Below are 20569 nucleotides of genomic sequence, written 5' to 3'. Positions count from 1 at the left end.
TAGGCCTTAAAGGACAATTCCAGGTTAGAAAAGACCGTTTCAAATCTCTAACAATGTCCTGAAGTTCGCTGTGTCATTAAAGTCTGTTCCATACTGCTTGCTTGTTTGCTTGCTTGCTCGCTCTCTCTCTCCCTCCCCTTCCTTTCCTCTTTCCTTGTTTCCTTCCTTCCTATTTTAAAGATCAGTCAACAGTTTATAGAGTTGGTATTCAGAGGCATTGTAAATGGAGTGCAGATAGATGTTTCCTATCTGCGAATAAATCAGTGGGAGAATTTTTTTTGTCAATTTTATTTATATGAGTTACTTTTATATTCATTGGATATCAGCACAAAAGCTCATCACCATTTTGCTGTGGTTTTATTCATTTCTAAGAAATTATGGCTTGGGATAAAAGATGAGGCACAAACCTTGCTTCCAGGCATCATTTATCCTACTTGAGTTGTTAAATGAAATAGAGCCAGAGAGCCCGGGAACACCAGACTCCTTGACCAGTGCTCATTTCCCCAAAGCTCCTGATTGTCACAGATGTGCAAAGGAGCCAAAATGACCCTGAGTTGTTACCCCAGTTTCCCTGGATCTCATGAAGGGCTGTTGTAAGTAAGCTACTTGGGCTTGAATAGACACAAAGTGGAATGTGTAGTAAGGACTCTTCCTGTTCCTAACCAGACTCAGACTTCACTCCACTGGGGTGTGAGGAAGAACTGATCCTCCTGCAGTCCTCAAGCCCCAGGGGGCGATAGAGCCTAGAACCCTGGTGCACACAGGTCCTCAGAGTATCTCTCTCTCTCAAAGAAAAATAGCTCAGGGTACCAATCCAGTCAGTACCCCATCGCCTAGGGAGAAGCAGAGAAAGGAGCTTTGAGTGCCTTTCCTCAGAGGTCAGTACCAACCAGGACTTGGACCTGTCTGAGAATCGTTACCTGTGACAGTCAACCTAGTAGGGAGCTAAGAAGTTTACATGGCTAGGGCCAAGACCTTCTCTTTTTTCATGGGAATAAATAAACGATCAGTTCTCAAAGATCACAGAATGCAGCCAAAATAATTTGGCCTGAAAACATTTCAAAGTGAGATCAGTCATTACAACCATAGAAAAATATTAGTAGAATAGGCATAATGTGATTGACAGTGCACCCTTGGTGACCTACCAGGGCAAACTGGTTGCAAAAGGTATACCTAGTTACTAAAAAATGATTTATTACTAACTATGGAGTTCAGTTAAATAATATCAAATTAAAGAAATTTTCCATTTTAACACTCCATAGCTTTTAACCTTTCTGCTTTCATTTAATAGTAGTGCATAATTAGATAATTATGGTCATGATAGAATTTCTAATAAAATTACTAATAAAGCCAGCATAAAGGAATACTTTTGACCAATTGGTCACTGGTTCTATTATGTGTGGTAAAAAGCGATAAGATATTTGTGTTCATTCCATTTTCTTTTGTAGATTTCCCAAGAATTTTGGTATAACTTAGTCTGATGAAACAGTATTAAATGAACTTGTTATTATGGAGGGAAAAAGATATACATATGCAAACCAGTTTCTTATCTTTAGAATGCAGTAGTTGATTTTGGAGGGGAAAAATTTTTTTTTCTAGTTATTTCATTAGAAACCGTCATTTTCTGCCACACTTTGCCTGAGGGCTGTAGGTAGAGACCTCGTTGGCAGGTACTAGGTGCCAGGAGAGAGTCAATTTGCCATTAGTTATTTGCATGTGGATAATCTAGAGCCCATTACATTTTATTTATTTTTTTAAGTTTGTTTGTTTTCAGAGAGACCGCATGCGCCTGTGGCGAGTGCATGCAGGGGAGGGGTGGAGAAAGGAGGAGAGACTGAAGCCGGCTCTGCACTGTCAGGGCCGGGCCCAGCGAACTCATGAGATCATTACCTGAGCGGAAATCAAGGGCTGGATGCCCAGCCGACTGAGCCACCCAGGTGCCCCTGGAGTCAACTAAATTTTAAAACTGAACATTTCGTTTGGTCTGTACCTTTTTAGCCATTCTGTAGATAATGATATAAATTCTCCAGGATGGACATGCTTTCCTATTTCCTATTTCCATCATCAGGTCACAAGATTAGGACTGCCTTTTGTAGATAATATTGATTTATGGTAAAATTTTGGGAAATATGTTATCATGGTTTAAATTTGTACTAATGTACACAGAAGAAGAAACAATTGAAAATTTCTGGATTTATGATTACTTTGCCAAAAACAGTGTTTCTTTCCCAAAAATCTTTAGCCTTATTTTCATACTTCAGAGTTCTCAAACTTGGTTTCTAGGAGAGATCCCTAAATGATCAAAGGTCTGCGTTGCAACATTTACAGAAATTAACCCCATAGATAGACATCCAAATATAAGCTTCCTGCCACTCAAGATATTTTTCTAAAGCCTTTGGTACCTCCTATTTTATTTCAGGGTTAAGATTTGTAGTACTTAGTCAAATGTTTGCAGGCCCACAAATAGCAAAGATAAACACAAATTGCAGCTCATAGTGTAGGTGTATTTTTTTAACATGCATAAATGCTTAGAGTTGATTTTATATTACATACACTTACTATGGTAATAGCTTCTAGTGGATATATTGTCCCACGTTCAATGTGGTTACATAAAGATTTCATGGTGGTTCCAATAGATGGTGGTTCAAGGTCCTTTGTCCCTTGGATTGAGACTTAAAATCATCAGTGAATTAAAAGATTCATCGTATCATGTTGTCTGTGTACGGCCAAAAATTAAGACATTCCCATGTATAGTTTCTTTTACCAACTAAGGCAGAAATGGTTTTTCTGAAACTATTGGGGGAACTGGGGGGAAAATATAAAGAAATGATTTGTAGCTTTGTTAAATGTTCTGTTCTCTAATTTTCTGTTGGAATTCTGTAGCTCTAATACTTATAAAATTGTGGACTAAAAGTTGGGATCATCCAAGTTACTCAAAATATGCTATTCGTGGGATCTGTTGTACTGGATGTTGGTGTTTTAAATGTCCAGTGTTGGATAACTGTCTATGAATAGAGTTTGCCAGGCTAATATATAATGTAAACTTTTTTGACAACGAGAAATGTGTGAAGTTTAAAGTTAAGGTGTAGAGAAATTTTTAGGATTACTACTTTTTCTAGCTGCACATTAGGGTTGAGAGGTAGAAGTACAGTGTCAGGGAGAACCTTTTCCTTTCATGCATGGACCTGGCATTTCTCACCTGTAAAAATGTGCTCTTTGCTTAAGAGGCTGTGTGACTTCTGTCTGGGTCATGTGGTAATTTTACCAGTCTTAGTCTAGGGCAATTCATTATTTCTTTTTCTAAGGTTATGTTTGACCTAGCATTTGTGCATTTTATAATTAAATTTATAGCAAAGTAAACAATACACTAGAAAACAGACATACATTTGAATAATAGGGGGCCCAGTCCCGTAGGGTTTCTTCTCCCATTTTTTTTTAATGTTCAAAATCTAGGATTGACTTCATATTTGTAAATGTGTGTTTTATGGGCAAGAAAAACTAATTTCCAAATAGTTGAGTTTCTCTGGATTATATTAGTCACAATTTCATAAAATCAGAGTGCTTATTATTTTTCACCATGCCTTCTATCACTGAGAACCCTCAACAGAGCTCATAGTATGAACACTCAGATGAAATGAAGCAGTGGTTCTTGGTTAGGTGACAGGAAAGAGTCCAGACTCGTAAACTACGAGTGGCTTTGCTGTCACGTGGCATGTATTTACTACTGTGGCTGTTTGACGGGGGCTGTGGAGGAAAGATGGGGCAGGTATTTCCATACTGTGTGCTGCTGGTGAATCCTATTTTTGTACTTCTCACAGTGGGGTCTATATTACAAAAAAATACACATAGGGCATTTATTTTTGACAGCTTCCACAAAAATTGTGGCGATAGTTGCTTGTGAAAATTTCCTTATACATCAGTAGAGACTAGACCCTACCTAGAAACTTCCTGGAAATAATCTACTCCGGGTTTAACATTGCGTTGACTTAAAATGCAGTTTTGTATAGTTTTAAAAATGCAAATTTTAAAACATAGGCTAAAATCTCATGCTAGAAGTCTTATGTAATGGATATACATAATCGAGACCATACATTTTACTAAATCTATCTGTGTTAAGGCTGACTTATGTAAAGTAGGAGAAATGTGACCCAACGTTAAGATATTAGAAGATGAAAGTAAACTATACAGAACTGTTTCGCTGCTTTGTACTAATATAACGAGTTAGAAAGTAATGATGTTTGCTATTCTTTATTGTTTACCTTTATTTAAAATCATTTAATATGTTTTTCTCAATAAATTTGATTATTCACAATTGGCAATTAAAGAGTATTAAAGAAACGGTATCCTTTTATATTTTTCCCTTATAATACATAACCATAGGCATAAACAGTTGTCCTTAATATGTGATCCAGAATGTAATTTCCAATTTATGCTTTGATGTATTTTCAGCCTTTTGTTAAGATTGTACCTGATATATTTCATTATTCTATTTTAAGAAATGTGTCAACATCAAGGTATGGTGAGTTCTTTTAAAGTTAACATCAACAACGATAAGAAATAAAACACTAATTTGTTATAAACCTAACCAATATGAAAAATGTCTCTAACAAGCAGAGATATATATATATATATACACACATGTATATGTATATATGTGTGTGTATATGAAAAACAATATGTGCCTTTAAAAATACAGAACAATCATTCTGGATCAATAGTTAAATTATTACTTTAATTGTGTCAAATTGGGCTTGGACTATTTTTCATGTGATCTTACCCCAAGAAAGGCTCCCTTCACTTAATTTTAATTTATCCAAATAAGTACACAAATCAAAAGTTAAAGTGAATATTTTATGCCTTAAGGAAGGAAGGTGTTAATTCACAGAGAAGCAATAAATTCTCTCTTCCCTTAACTCTAGGACCTCTAGGCTGGTCAAACCCTAACCATTATAGTATTGTTTCAAGCTTCTTCCGTTTACTTTCATTAAACCGGGTTATTCATGTATCTTGAAGTGAAATGGCTGAGCTTTCATGGTAATTCTTGTTGCTATTGACAACCAAAGCAGCCATGCAAGAAGAAAATGCCGTGGAAGGAAAGAAAAAAACAAACCTTAATATTTCCTCCCAAAGTTGGAGAGAGAAGGGAACACAAAATATGTAAGAAACAGGTAAGTAAAGATCTATCCATTTAAAAACTACCAGCCTTGGTTACTAATTTATTCACAGTTTTAATTTTTTTCAGATATTTTGTCCAACACCCATTAAATAAAAGGATACTGTCTCTTGGAACCAAAAATTAATATTCTGAAAATGAAAAATTGGATTGATAAGGTACAGTGCCATGAGCGGTCTGAAATCTTCTAATTTAGAATTTGGACTGTGAAAGAATAGCACAACTTCACTTTGTTAATATTTTTGTTACAAAATGTTTTTTAATAACAAAATGGTGACTAAAATATTACTATTTTAAACATGTCCTAGATTGTTTTTTGTTTCAGAAAAGCACTGAGAGTTGAATATGTGTAAGTCTCCGGGAATGTAACAAGTTGCTAAATACCCAAGTCCAGCCTCCTTACAGAGAAAAGATCTGGAATTTCTTTTTTTGGACATTTGTTTTGCAGCTTTCTACGTCTTAAGGCAGAGAATAGCCAGGATAAGGTGCCAGCTCAAAGGTTAGATGAACATATTTCTTGAAATAATTTTGGCTAATCTATGTCTTGAAAGGCATAACCTCTAAATAATAACTTTACAAAGCTATCAATAAAACTTAACCTTAGCTGTGTTTTTGAGTTGCCTTTTTCGGAGAAGACTATATATTTTAGAGATGTGCTTATTCTGTTCATAATTATGTAAGTACATATTATTTCAGTTATTACATTAAACTTTTCCCTTTCAGTTTATAATTCCTTTCTCCTGTCTTATGAATCTAATAAATTGACCTCCATTCTAACTTAAAGGACAGTTTATATTTTTAATACTTAAAGAAGCAAAAAAAAAAAAAAAAAAAGTCCACCAAATGAAATTACTAACATCAGCCTATCATTAACCTGAGGGAATTGTATCTCATATTCATTAATTCTCCAAGGAAGAATTCAGGTAAGAAATATTTTTATTGCATAACATATAAAAGATGTTGTAATAGGACCTAACAATATTCATGTTGTTGTTTGGGTACAAAAAAAAGGTTCCTCATTTAAAATACTTTTGGAAGTGAATAATGTCACTTAACAATTCACCGTTATGACATTTTAGTGGTAAATTTTGGTCAAATAGGTGAAATTCTCTTTATTGGAATTGGGGCCCAGAAGGCAATGTACTTTAAACCGATAGGTAAAAGATACTGTCATATGTCATAGAAAATGTTTTTAAGAGAGGATTTCTTTTTTTTTTTTTAAATTTTTAATGTTTATTTTACTTAAGAGACACAGAGCATGAATGAGGGAGGGGCAGAGAGATCGAGGGAGACACAGAATCTGAAGCAGGCTCCAGGCTCTGAGCTGTCAGCACAGAGACCGACAGGAGGCTTGAGCTCACGGACAGCAAGATCACAACCTCAGCTGAAGTCACCTTAAGAGAGGATTTCAATAAAAAACATTTAGGGGAAAAATTGATAGTGCTAGAAATAAAAGCTAAAGAATTTCTTTGTTAAGGAAGACAAAAAAATCACAGGGTATGTATTTTGTACTTAGGAAGAGTTAATAGGTTTAACTAGCAGAGCTATGGCTGAGGTTAAGGAAGCAATGCAGGAGAAAGTACACTGAGCCTTGAACAATAGAGGTTTGAATGCATGGGTACACTTATGAATGAATTCTTAAAAATACAGTACAGTACTATAAATGTATTCTCCTTACTTAATAACATTTTCTTTTCCCTAGCTTACTTTATTATAAGAATACATCATGTTAATATATACAGCATAAAATATGTGTTAATCAACTATTATCAGTAAGGCTTCCAGTCAAAAATAGGCTATCAGTAGTTAAGTTTTGGGGAAGTCAAAAGTTATACGTAGATTTTTGAGTGCAAGGGGGCTGGCACCCCTAGCCCCCATGTTGTTCAAGAGTCAAACTGTAGAATGTGGGCTTTGTCACCAGCAGACCTAGGTTCAGGACCTATCCCTGTGACTTACCAACTATAAGATAGTAGACTTTTAATTTAATTTTTCTGAGCCACAGAAATCTAAAGATTTCCTAATCTTTAGACCTATTTTGCAAAATTGTCACTGGCTATGGTTGTCTCATGCAGAACAGTTCTTGATAAATGTTTGCTATTATTTGTGTGTGGTCACTAATATAGAATATATATATGTATATATATGGAATATATAGAGAGCATAATAAATAACAATATATAGAATACTTTCTTCCTAATATCTATGGATTAGCATGTTTTTATGCCCGTCTTTTGAAAGTAATCCACTGGAAGTAGATTTCTCACATTCGTTTCTAAAATAAAATTTTCATTAAATAGCTGTCTGTGTTTCTGAACCATTTCTTTCCCACGTCCCTAATAATATCCATTTCCATACCTCAAAGTGGAATATGGATTTGGCTAGCTACCCAAAGGAGAAGGAACTGGAAGAAACTAGAACTCAATGGTAGAATTATATTTAGAGTTACCGTGATTTATTTGACAAACATTTGAGAACTTACTAGAAATAAGGACCTGGGTTAGGTGCTGGGAGAGAGACTCTTGTTTGTGAGGAGCTAATTTGGTAAGATGATTATCTCTTATTCCTGCTAGAATTCTAAAGTAGGAAAGAGGGACAAAGAATTGAGATTGTTCAGAGGAAGAGATACTTCTTGCTTGAGGGGATCCAGGAAGATTTTATGGACCTGGTGGTGTTTAATTGATTCATTCATTGTACAGATATGTACTGAATGCTCTTACCTGCTTGACATCCCTGCACTGTAGATATCATTCTAATAAGATGAAGCTCTTATTATCAACATGGAAGGCATCCATGTTGTTCATTGTCAGTGTAGAAGGGGCACATATTAGGACAATACTGGGCACGAGGTGTGTTTTGACATAGGGTATAGCAAAAGCATATCTCAGGGGTGAGGCTCCCAATCAGAAGTGATGGAGTGCTGGCCTGGCTAAATCCTGAGGGTAAGTTAGGGCATCCTGACCAGACAGAAAAATGCACTGAAACTTCAGAAACTAACTTCTGGGAAACGTAAGCACCTTACTCTGGCATTGGGGTATGTGTTTGAAGGGCATCAGATAATAGACACAGTGGGAGAAGTAGCAATGGACTGACTCATGGAAGCCTCTGAAGTCGTCTTAGATTATAGCCTTTGTTCCAAAGTTGTAGTGGAACATTGTAATGATGTTAATCGAGGAATTTACATAGTCAAATTTCTATTTCAGAGGTTATAAGCTGTGCTAATAGGTCAGATGTAGCATACAGGTGAATTTGGTTTCCCCCAGAGTATTTTAACATTTCTTGAAATCGTTGTCAGTGTTTCACAGGAAAAATGGATATCAGCTTCAGGCTTTGTTGAAGATGTGGTATATATATATATATTACAGGCAATGAGAAAGAATGAAATCTGGCCATTTGTAGTAAAGTGGATGGACCTCGAGGGTGTCATGCTAAGCGAAATAAATCAGGCAGAGAAGGACAGAAACCATATGTTTGCACTCATAGGTCTAGCAGGAGAACAGGAGAAACCTAATGGAGGACCAGGGGTAGGGAAAGAGGGAAAGAGAGTTGGGGAGAGAGAGGGATGCAAAACCTGAGAGACTCTTGAATACTGAAAAAGAAACCGAGGGTTGAAGGGGAAGGGGGAGGGGGGAAAAGAGGTGGTGGTGATGGAGGAGGTCACTTGTGGGGAAGAGCACTGGGTGTTGTATGGAAACCAATTTGACAATAAACTATTAATAAATAAATAAAAGTCAGGAGTCCTGTATTGCTGCAGGGACTCAGGCTGGGGTTGCTTAGCAGTTGTCCTGTTTGGGAAAAGCATGTACTCCATTTTGCCACGGGGCCTACTCCTTCAGGGCAAATGCCTGGGGCCTCTATAGGCATTTGAGGTTCTGGGGCTAATTTCTGAATGTTTTCCTGATTGGCAATATGGAGAACAGCCATTTGAGGCTCAGGATTAGAGGCTATTACAGTAAACTTGGTGAGCAATCAGGTTTTATCTTAAGTAGTGGTGGTGAGAACCAGAGAAGGATCAGGGTTGGAAGACATTTTTAAAAAGGGAGGGAGAGGCATGTGGCATCAGGACAGTGGTAGGGAGCTTGGGCTTCGCGGACACCCGCTGCTGGTGGGTCAGCTGCTGCCACTATGAACTGTTACTTCACCTTTTTGTAACAATAGCTTCCTTTTTGCTAAAGTACAGATAAGAGCCCTACCTCCTAGGTTTTTATGAAGATCAAATGAGAAAATGCTTACAAAGCACATGGCTCAGTAACTGGCGTATACTATTTCACATTCAGTAAAATGGTGGCTGATGGTGATGGTTGTGAGGAATGCAGAAGATGAAATCAAGAATGATGCCCATTTCTGGTGTGCTACCCCATGACCTAGAGAACATTCAAGAAAGTGCAGATGGTAACATCCATGTTCAATGTGGTGTTTGGAGGGCTTAAGTGAGACTTGGCAGTAGATGGTGTGGTATGTGATTGGATTCCACGTCTGGAGCTCAGGGCTGAGACTTGAATAGGGCCCAGGTTGTGATTTGATGATCTCTTCACCAGAGTCCTACACAAAGCTTCCCTCCCCTCCCTCGGCTTCTTCAGTCAGCATTGACAATCATCGCTACTGTGTTCACCGAGGATCAACCTAAATGGTGTATGAAGAATGTAGGAGAGGGAAAATAGTACGTTACATGTCGGATGAAATCTTATCTACTAGTTCTAATTTTTTAAAAAAATTTTTAACGTTTATTTACTTTTGAGAGAAACACAGAGTCTGAGTGGGGGACGGTCACAGAGAGAGAGACACAGAATCAGAGGCAGGCTCCAGGCTCTGAGCAGTCAGCACAGAGCCTAATGCGGGGCTCAAACCCACGAACCGTGAGATCATGACCTGAGCTGAAGTCGGCCACTTAACCGACTGAGCCACCCAGGTGCCCCTAGTTTTAAGTTTTTGAAAACCATTTTGACTGGGAAAAAAATCACCTTGTACAAATGTTACATTCTTCTCTCCCTACCCCACCCCTGCTTTTGGTTGACTTTTTCTGTTTTACATCACGGTGACTCCTAATTCTAAGCAAATATTCAACTACAAGTGAATCATTGTTAGGAATAAATGGCCACACATATTTTGGAAGTTTGTATTCTTTCTTAATTCTTGTTTTCTTAGAAAACGTACTGAAAACCAGCCCTGCCTCAAGTTCTGGCTCAGATGCTACCTTCTCTTCCCTGCCTTCCGTACCTTAGCAGTGGAGGTCTCCTTTCCTTTCTGTGCATTTAGTTGTAACATGTGCCTGGATCCTGTCTCATACCTCCTTGCCCTGTGGTTGTTTGTGGATCTGTGTCGTTTCTGCCCGATGGTTAGTTCCATGAAGCTACTGTCTGCATCTTACACATTTCTGTAACCAGTGCGGTAACTTCCACCATGTCTTGTCTAGTTCAGCTCAGCACACTCGTGAAGGTGTAAGGACCAGACACCTCTGTATACAAGGGGAAAAAAAGATGCACAAGACGTAATCTTAAGAACCAGAGTATAGTTTTCAGGAAGGACAATTTACTGGGAAAATGAACATATTGAATTTGGCTGTCTTAAGACCTTGTTACATATCATGGATCTTAACTCTTTATTAAGGTTCCAAAAAGAAACTGAAAACACATAAAATATAGTGTGATTGTGGCATCTGCTGTTTACAGTCCATTGATTGTTTGCAATTATGGATGAACTCCTGATTCTCTGAGTATAAGGCCCTCCAGGCTGACAACTGCCTTAACTTTGAAGGACTATTTTCCGCTATATAGGCACTTTCAAAAGGAGTGACTGCTATTGTATTTCCAGACTCTCTGCTGCTTCATGTATCTCTGGATTTTCTTGTGCTCTTGGCTCTGCATGAAAGGCACTTCACCCATCCATGTGGTGAATTCCTACTCATCCTTTAAGATTCAGTTCACATTTCCTCTTGTAAGATTTTCCTGACAGTTTTTGCTACCCTCCCTCTTTACAGAGAAATTCCTTTTTTCTGTATTCTCTTAACACCCTGTACACCTGTCATATCCATCTTTGTCAGGAGACTGTATGCTATTTCAGAGAAGGTACTGTGTATTTAAAGAGCTCAAAGTCTAATGGAACTAGATAAGAAAAGTAACTAATGATGATATATAAATAACGTATGCTAGAGGTATGCACAGAGGCTTATGAAAACACTGAGAAGGGCTCCAAAGTCAGAATTCGGGTGTAAAGCAAATCTTGGAGACGGTAATGTTTAATCTGAGTAGTATTGAAGCCTGAGTAGATGTTGGTCCAGAAGACAAGGGAAGGAAGGATGCTACATGGAATAGAATGGAAGTGTCAAAGTATGTTGTTTTCTGGGGACTGCAATTAGTTGCTACTTTTGTGGATGTGATTGCAGATGAGGCTAATGGGGTAAGCAGGGGTCAAATCAGAAATGTGGTGTTAGAGTTTGAACTACTACAATGAGCTAGGTAAACATGATGATGAGTCAGTGAGTGAGTGTAAGGAGGAGAATTTCATAGTGAAATCTTGGGTTGGTGAGGTCCCTCTAATGGTAGATCAGGCCTGGATTGAAGGCCACAGTACTAGAAGCAGAAAGGCCACTGTGCCGTCACTTATTTACCCAGTCCTTTATCGATGGTCATTTAGATTGTTTCTAATTTATGTTTAAGGTTTTTCATCAGATAAATTTGAAGAGTAAATGAACTAATGTTTGCTTTTTTAAGTAGGCAGGACAAAGCGCCTCCCATCAAGTCTATGCACAGTCACAAAAGTGATTCCATTTTTTAAAAAATCGCAACTAGATGGCTCAATTCATTATATATCAATGACTTTTTTTTTAAGTTTATTCATCTATTTTGAGAGAGTGGGAGCAAGAGAGTGAATGAGTAAGAGAGGGAGGGAGAGAGAATTCCAGGCAGGTTCTACACCCGCAGCATGGGGAGCCTGACATGGGACCAAAACTCATGAAGCAAACCATGAAACCATGACCTGAACTGAAACCTAGAGTCAGATGCTTACCTATGTCAGTGACTCTTTTAAACATAGGAATTCTAGTTGCTGAAAGAAATGATAATGGTTCCATTAAAATCTTCTGGCCTTTGCATTGATTGCTCAGTAAACCTCAAAATTACAGCATCATCTCCTCAGCTAAAATAAATATAAGTATTTTCAATGAAAACAAATACTTTAATGTGCTTCCTTATATTCAAATGAATTCTTACATTATGAAATCAGTTATCTTATAGATTTCTTTTACTCCTTCCCAAAACCTTTTCTGGCTCTCTTAAACCTATGTAATTGATCATTTCCTCTTCAGTATCCTTTACAAATGCATCTATTATTAAGACATCTTTGCTTACATCTGTCTCTCCTTACTGGACTTGGCCTCCTGGGGATGAGGACTTGACATCTCATTGATCTGTATTCCCTCTGTTCTTAATACAGTGTCTCAGACACCAGAGCCTTTCCTCTTTGCCATCTTAACTAAGCCTCATTATAGCTACCATCTTACTGAGTTCTTACCGTGAGATGGGTACTGTCCTAAGCACCTTATTTGGATTTTTCTTTCTTTTTTTTTTAAATTTATTTTTTTAATGTTTTATTTATTTTTGATACAGAGAGAGACAGAGCATGAGAGGGGGAGGGGCAGAGAGAGAAGGAGACACAGAACTGGAAGCAGGCTCCAGGCTCTGAGCTAGCTGTCAGCACAGAGCCTGACGTGGGGCTCAAACCCACAAACGTGAGATCTGACCTGAGCCGAAGTCAGAGGCTCAACCAACTGAGCCACCCAGGCGCCCCTCTGGCTTTTTTTTCTTAATGGAAAATGAACTAGTGGGTTGACCATTAAACTGGGATAAGATTTTTTTTCTGAAATTGGTCAAGTCACTTAACATTCTGTGCTTCCACTTCTGTGCCCGTAACGTGAGGATCAAGTCTGTCTCTTTCCTGCCTTATATGGATATTGTGAGGATGAATTTAACCAGTCATATAAAATGAGCTCTGTATTCCTGAGAGCATTTAATACATAATATTTTAGAGTGGAACAATCAGAGGCATTTTTATTTTCGTTTTTACTACTAGCAGGAATTGAGATTTAGAAATAGGACAGTGGACACTCGGATACAGGCTGTTAGGAAGGCTGCAGAGTTGTTTTTCTCTGGAGATCTTAAAAACAGTAGGATTCTTTCTTCCAGATTTGGTCTTACCTGTCCTAGGGAGTAGCACAGGGTTCTTTCCAGTGGAGTCCTGTATACTTCTGCCTCCGTTCTTTCAGGTCTCCTGAGTAAGTGCAGCACTGAGCTGTTTCCTGCTTCTTTCAGCAATTCTCTCTCTCCCAAGGGCACTTGCTCTTTGAAAAAGAATCTTCCCCTCATATGTTCCTGTTTCCCTGACAATGAGTGTTTCCGTAGTTGGGTTCTCTGAGGCTTAGGTATAATGAGAGCTCTCTGCAGTCTCCCAGTTTTGTACCCATTCCCTCTGCTGCCTACCCTTGCATAGTTCTGTGTCATCTTTGGTTCTAAATCAGGTACCCTGGAGGATGAGGTTCTTTGTTCTACTTTGAATAGTGCCATATCTGGCCAGCAACACAACGTAGATGGGAAAAATTACAAATGACTCTTAGGACCCTAAAGACAATCTTATTTACGTTAGAAAAATCCTTCTCCAGTTACTAATAACACCTGAGGTTGAGTTGGTTTTTCCTTTGTCTCCGTCCCCACCACTTGCTTGGGCATATCAACAGGCCCTTAGCTTTTCAAATATTGATACTTGACTCCGGTGTGATTAGTTTACATAAGAAATATCATATAGAACTGAGGTGGGAGTTTAATTGTTCCCTGACTTATTTGAAAAAACTTATTACATAGCAGTGTCATAAAACTGTTCAATTCTCAGAGCCCCAGCTATTTCAGTTAGGATGAATTTCTAAGAGTAAAATTGTAGATTGTAGTCACATAGAAGACATGGGGGCATGTGACATGAAAGAGTTATGTCTGCTTTGCCGGTTGAGACGTGTTTCTTTTTATAGTTAAAATAATGACAGAGAGGTTATTTTAAGGGCATTTTGGAGATTGCTGTGGAGTGTTAGTAAATTTTGAGTGTGATTTGCCCATTTGGGCTTCATTCTGACATCCAGTTTTGGGGGAAAAAACCTGTCATTCATTGACTGTCTGGTCCTCACCTGACTTTTATTTACTGAGCTGCTAAACTACATATGATACCAGAGGAAAGTGGACCTCCAAATATGGCCCAGAGTTCTTATCTGTGACTCACATGAAGGCCAGAATAGCAATGCTGCTTTTTCTGATTAACCTTTAGCACCAACAGACACAAATTCCAAATTTGTCTCCTCCAAATCGAGTGTATCATTTATTTTTGATGTTTTTAGAAGATCACTCTAAAATGGACCACTTATTCTTTTGATTTTGGGTTTTTTTGTTTTTGTTTTATTTTGTTTTTCACCCCTGACCTGCTATCTGCAGCAGGTTTTAAGAGTTGGTGTGTGCTGGCTCCTGAAAGCTCACATTCTGGTGAAGAGGGTTACCAAAAGGGGGACCAGTTTAGCAGACGTTGGAATAGTGTTTCTCTAGTCTCAAGATGAATATGTATTTAAAAAAAAATTTTTTTTTGAGAGAGAGCGAGCAAGCGCAAGTGGGGTAGGAGCAGAGAGAGAGAGAGAGGGAGACACAGAATCTGAAGCAGGCTCCAGGCTCTGAGTTGTCAGCACAGAGCCCGATGGTGGGGTTTGAACTCATGAACTGTGAGATCATGACTGGAACTGAAGCTGGATGCTTAACTGACTGAGCCACCCAGATGCCCCAAAGAATATGTATTTTTTAAAAATGTTTGTTAATTTTTGAGACAGAGACAGTGCGAACAAGGGAGGGGCAGAGAGAGAGAGAAACACAGAATCTGAAACAGGCTCTAGGCTCTGAGCTGTCAGCACAGAACCCAATGCAGGGCTCAAACCCCCAAACCACAAGATCATGACATGAAGCCAAAGTCAGACGCTTAACCAATTGAGGTGCCCAGGCATACCCTCAATATGTATTTTTATTCTAATTCTTTAGATTTAGAAATGAAGTTCTTTAGCTACTTCTCTGATTATTTGATATTACAGGTATAAAATAAATTTTACAAGTTGTATTTCTTTATTAGGATCTATTCATAACATTTCTATCCTAAATGTGTGCCAAAGAAAACATTTGCTGGCTTGCTAATAAACACAAATGAACTCAGATTCCATAACTTTGTGTTCAAGGGTAGTCAGGAATTGTACTTGGCTACAAATACCAGTGACACAAAGAACAGTGCCAGCATGGTTATTCAGGGTTAATATTGTGACTTTTTGCTCTGTACCCTTCTCCCTTCTCAGGATCCCCTCATGGTCATAAAGTGGCCAGTGTAGTTCAGCCATTACTAGTCAACCCCCTTCTGAAGTGCATTCCGAAAGCCCTATCCAATAACTTCTGTTTACCTACAGTCAGCCAGAATTTAGTCTCTTGGCTACTCATATCTACCAGGGAAGATAGGTAATGTAGTTTTCCATTGCCAACTCATTCCCCACTCCCCAAATGGGCAAACAGAAACGCCATTCTATTTTTTAAAAATGCTTATTTATTTGAGAGAGATAGTGTGAGCAGGTGAGGGGCAGAGAGAGGGATTGAGAGAGAGAGAGAGAGACTGAGAAGGAATAAATCCCAAGCAGGCTCTGCACTGTCAACATGTAGCCCATGCAGGGCTCGAACTCACGAACCCTGAGATCTTCACCTGAGCCTAACCCAAGAGTCAGTTGCTTAACTGGCTGAGCCAGCCAGGTGCCCTGCCATTCTCTTTTTAAAAAGGGGAAAATAGGTATTGGTAAGCACCCAGTGAGATTTCTGCCACCAGTGCCTCTTATGATCTGCCCTAACCTTCCTTTGGATCTCCTCTGCTGTTGTAAGCCCATGACAGTGGAGCTCCATGAGAACACTGGGCACTCACTGCAAACCCCTTCATTTCCTTTCTGTCATATTTTGTGCATATTCTGAAAGGCTTTGTCTTTCATCCCAACCATCTCAGCCTCTTAACCTCTAAGGATTTCTGGTCAGGGGTCACAAGGCAGTAAGCCTAGGCGCCTAAAGTTTGTTTGAGAATGCATCCTGTTTCAAAAAAACTCTCCGTGTTGTTAAGTGGTACTTCCTAAACTACTGTTTCATGTTTTTAGAGATATTTTCAAATTCCAGCTATTTGGGGGGATTATTACTTTGACTTCTACTTACTGATTTTGAGATGTTTATTTTTTAAATTATGACACTCTGGGTGCCTCAGTGATCATTGATTCATTCACCTTGTATTCTTATATAAACACTAAGATCTATGGAAAATCTTTTAATTTGAAAAAAAATTTTAATGTGCGTTTCTTGGTCATGGGGCCTGGAAATAACGTGGTTTATTTCTGGGGCCTGTTTTTAAAACTGCATATAAACCATCTACTGGTGTCCAGTTGACTGAAGAATTATATTGAAGGCCCTCCTAGATGGTTCATTTCTTCTCAAAGACCTGACCAAAATTGCTTCCTTTTGAATTTCACACCATGTCTAAAATCAGGTTTTAAGAATTTTCCAAGTGCATTTCTCTGCCATTTACACTTTATACTCTGCTCATCCCTTCTTTCTGGAAGCTTTTTAATACTTGCTGAGAAGCACTCAGGATTAGTAGTGATACAAGGTAGAGTGACGAGCAGGAAAAGCTTAAAGTAAAACTGGCAACTGAGCCCTGTGGAGTGCCAGATGAGGGCAAGGGCAGTGAGAGCTGAGTGAGGAAGTGTAGGGAACACCAACAATAACTAGCACATTGATTTTACAGGAGTCTTTGAGTTTTGAAGGAAGTGATGCTTGAGAACTGTGAGGGAGGAAACTAGGAGCACATCCCGGAGTGAAAGCAGCCTTGGCTGCTAGGGAAATAACAGGTGTCGGGGACGTTAGAACTCAGGGTCATTGTCGACTCCATCCCCTTGGTCTTCAAGAGTGTCTGCTCCTCACTCAGTGCTCACTGAAGCCCCTCTTCCTGTCACAAACAAATCAGGCCTTTCGCGTGTCAGTTAGACTTTCTGGTCCATCCCACATAACACCACCAGGTTAATATCCTTAGAATTTTTATTTTCATCAGGTAATTATCCTGATGATGATGATAAACTTCCAGAAACTTCCCATTTCCTAAAGATAAGGCATATTTTCCTCAGTCTGAAATTTAGGGAACGTCATCATCTGATGCCACTCACCTATGATGGTCTACATCTCATTTTTCCATTTCAACATTAAGCTCTCCCTTTAACTTCCCTGCCTCAGGTGTCCCCTGAGTGAATGATAGTCTGTTTTGCTGTAGAACTCCCCTTACCTCGGAGAGTCTTCCCCTCCTCTGTCTACCCGGCCTTTAAGAACCAACTCCAGTCTCTACTGAGGCTTTCTGTGCAAATCTCTGTGGATATGATTATATGATGATTCCTTCACAAATTTCATATGTGCCACCCATTTTCCTCATAAACAAATGTTGCCTTAAATGAAAACTGATTGTTTTGTCTCTTCATCTACATGTAAGTTCTTCGAGACTATGCTACACAACGAGGTTTCTGTTTTAGCGTCTCACATAGCACCATGCACCAATTTGGTGTAGGGCAACGCTTCTTATTCCAGCACCCTCACATTTTGGGTTGGATGATTTGTTTTTGTAGGGGACTATCTGAGCATTGTAGGGTGCGTAGAACATCCTGTATTCTACCTGCTAGATGCCAGTAGCACCGTCTCCCCAGGATGACAACCAAAAATGTCTCTGTTTGTACCAAATGTTACATAGGGGACAAAGATAGCCTCAGCTGAGAATCACTGGTATGGAGTAAACAGAATAAATTCTAACCAGTGTCTTGGCAGAAATAGAAGACTGTGAAAAGCTTTGAGTGACGTTTTACAGCATTTTGGAATCTTGAGGAAAGACAAACTCAGTTGATGGAAGATAATAACTAAAATAGAACTTCCTGTTTGCTGTGATAGGCCATAGCAAAGGTGAAGGCAATTGCAACACACCTAGGGTTCAAAAAGATCAAGATGAAGTTGATCTTAAGTTGAAGTTCCAAAAAATACTAAATTTTAGTTTTTTATTTTATTTCAAACCATTTCATATTAGAAACAGCATTTTCAATAAAATAAAGATTAATGAGAAATTTATCTGGAGTTCATACATACCCCATATCTTTGAACTAAAAGCTACTTTTGAAGCATTTTTGGGGGAATGAGTTTGAAATTACAGGTACAGGTTATTATAATGTAACTTAACAAACATCAGCTGTGTTTATTCATAGTTTTACTTGTCTTTTTTTACTACTTTCAGATTGTACTTAAGTTTAACCCATTTTCCAGACCCAAGTGATATACACACACCCCACATGTATGTGAAAATACTTAGTCTAACAGTGCTTACCACACCCATAGTGAATTTATTTATTTCTGCTATTCTGTTGTAGGTTCTTAGTCTTCTCTTTATTATCAAACTACTACATGACATAGATGCTATGTGGTTGATGTTCAGCTGACCTAGAAATAATGCCTGAAATCCTCTCTTCACAGCTGTATGCCAACCACAGTGCAAACATGGTGAATGTATTGGACCCAACAAGTGCAAGTGCCATCCTGGATATGCTGGAAAAACCTGCAATCAAGGTAGGAAAACAGTCTGACACAAATTACGGTCACAAGCCCTCTCTATTTCTGCCCAATATAAAATTACAAGTTCTCATGCCAAACTACTTTTCTGTGACTGTTGTTTCTAAATGTGTGAGCTGCCATGTTCTGAAAGATAAAAATATAATGTGAAATCTTAAAGTGTATTTCATCAGAGGGCAATTAAAAGAACTTCGTCCTCTTACTCACTGATACTAATTAAAATACATATTTAAAGAAGAGAAGCACACCATCTTCCATTCTGCTCATCCTTGTTTTCCCACTAACTGGTTGGGAAGCTCTGGCAAATCGTTTGTCTCCTTGGACCCCAGTGAGATGAAACCCCTTCGGTACTCAAAGTTCGGTAGGAAGTCTGACCTGAAATTTTGAGGTCCCTTCAAACTCTGAGCCCTTTGGTTTTTGAGATTAAATTCCCCTCAACTGTTACCAGGTTGTAAAAGTTCTTTTGAGAAATAAAGATTTTGACCTACTTACTTTGTTTTAAGTTGTCTATAAAAGCAAATGTTTACCTAACACACTGCCTCAGGTCTTTTACATTTATTATCTATTTTCATCATTACAGTGTCAGGAGGTAGAGTGTTATTTATGATAATTAAATGATAAATAATAGCTTATTGTTATTCTTCACCTAAAGAGGCATCAGAGATATTAAGTGTCTTGTCTGAGCTCACAGAATTAGTTGCTGAAAGACCCATATGTCTGTTTAGGATTATTGGCGATATAATTTGTGTTTTCTCTGTTAATTTAGTTTTAGATGATGAAAATATTATTCCAGATGTGATCTTCTGTCTCATGCTAACAAATCTGACAAGGCTTGTCATTTTAATTAATTTCAAACCCTAACTTTCTATTATTAGGAGTAAAAAAAAAAAAAAAAAACAGAAGTAAAGAAAAGGTGGGGTTAGATTTCACCAAAGAGATACAAGGAGAAAAAAGTCAATTTTTTACTTCTTAAATTTACGTAATACGTTCTATCCTTTTTAGTGTTGAATGAAACAATTACATGGGGCCTGCCTGTCTCATAGATCACTTACTTGACCTCATCAGAGACGGAAATCATATTGTATAAACACTCTTTTCATCAGTATCTGATACTCCTTGATATATGTCATGGAAACTCGTGACTTGTGGTCACAACAGCCCACAAGAGTCCAGAACACTGATGTTTGAAAGTATATGTAACTGTCCCTGAACCATCAGAGGAAATCCCTGCTAATGAAATGTGATCTATCCAGTGGTGGGAGAGCCTGTTTTTCTAAAGTATGTTCCATATTATCTGTCATTTGATTGTTTTTTTCCAATGCTTCTTTTATGACTTATAATATTATTTTTTAACTTGGAATTTACCAAACACACCTGGATAGTCTTTTTGAAGTAAGTGGAGTTTTTCTGATCTCCATTTACTCTTTCAAAAACCCATTTGATTTTCCTTCCCAGTCTAAGTTTGCAAGTAGTGACACGTTCGGTTCTGATTATTGAGTTATCAATGTGTCCATCTTAGAGTTCCCACACGCTTCCTTTTGTAAAGTGGTAAACATAAAGTATCAGAGGTTTCATCGCTATATCAGTACCATAAAATTTTGTTGTCCTGATGCCAGGAATTTATACAAAGAAGGTTATTATAAGAAGCCACTTTGAGATTGAAGAGAAATTTATTGAAATGTATTTGCAGGAACGACATAAACTTTAATATGCTTCA

The 20569-nt window shown here is 38.2% G+C and overlaps 1 protein-coding gene across 9 annotated transcripts in view; it reads left to right on the top strand.

Annotated features, from left to right (window-relative positions):
• NPNT (nephronectin) overlaps positions 1 to 20569 on the top strand; it is a 78044-nt gene that overhangs the window by 11838 nt on the left and 45637 nt on the right. For 5 of the 9 annotated variants that reach the window (XM_029942407.1, XM_029942373.1, XM_029942415.1 and 2 more), the window contains exons 3-4: positions 5622 to 5672; positions 18757 to 18849. In XM_029942407.1, coding sequence (XP_029798267.1) covers positions 5622 to 5672; positions 18757 to 18849 — 144 coding nt within the window. The remainder of the gene's footprint in view (positions 1 to 5621; positions 5673 to 18756; positions 18850 to 20569) is intronic. The other 4 variants (XM_029942423.1, XM_029942388.1, XM_029942425.1 and 1 more) reach the window with 1 other exon arrangement.

This window comes from Suricata suricatta, chromosome 1, assembly GCF_006229205.1.
Source record: "Suricata suricatta isolate VVHF042 chromosome 1, meerkat_22Aug2017_6uvM2_HiC, whole genome shotgun sequence".
NCBI classification, from domain to species: domain Eukaryota; kingdom Metazoa; phylum Chordata; class Mammalia; order Carnivora; family Herpestidae; genus Suricata; species Suricata suricatta.
Note: the sequence above shows the minus strand (reverse complement) of the source record. Positions and strands in the feature narration are given on the sequence as shown.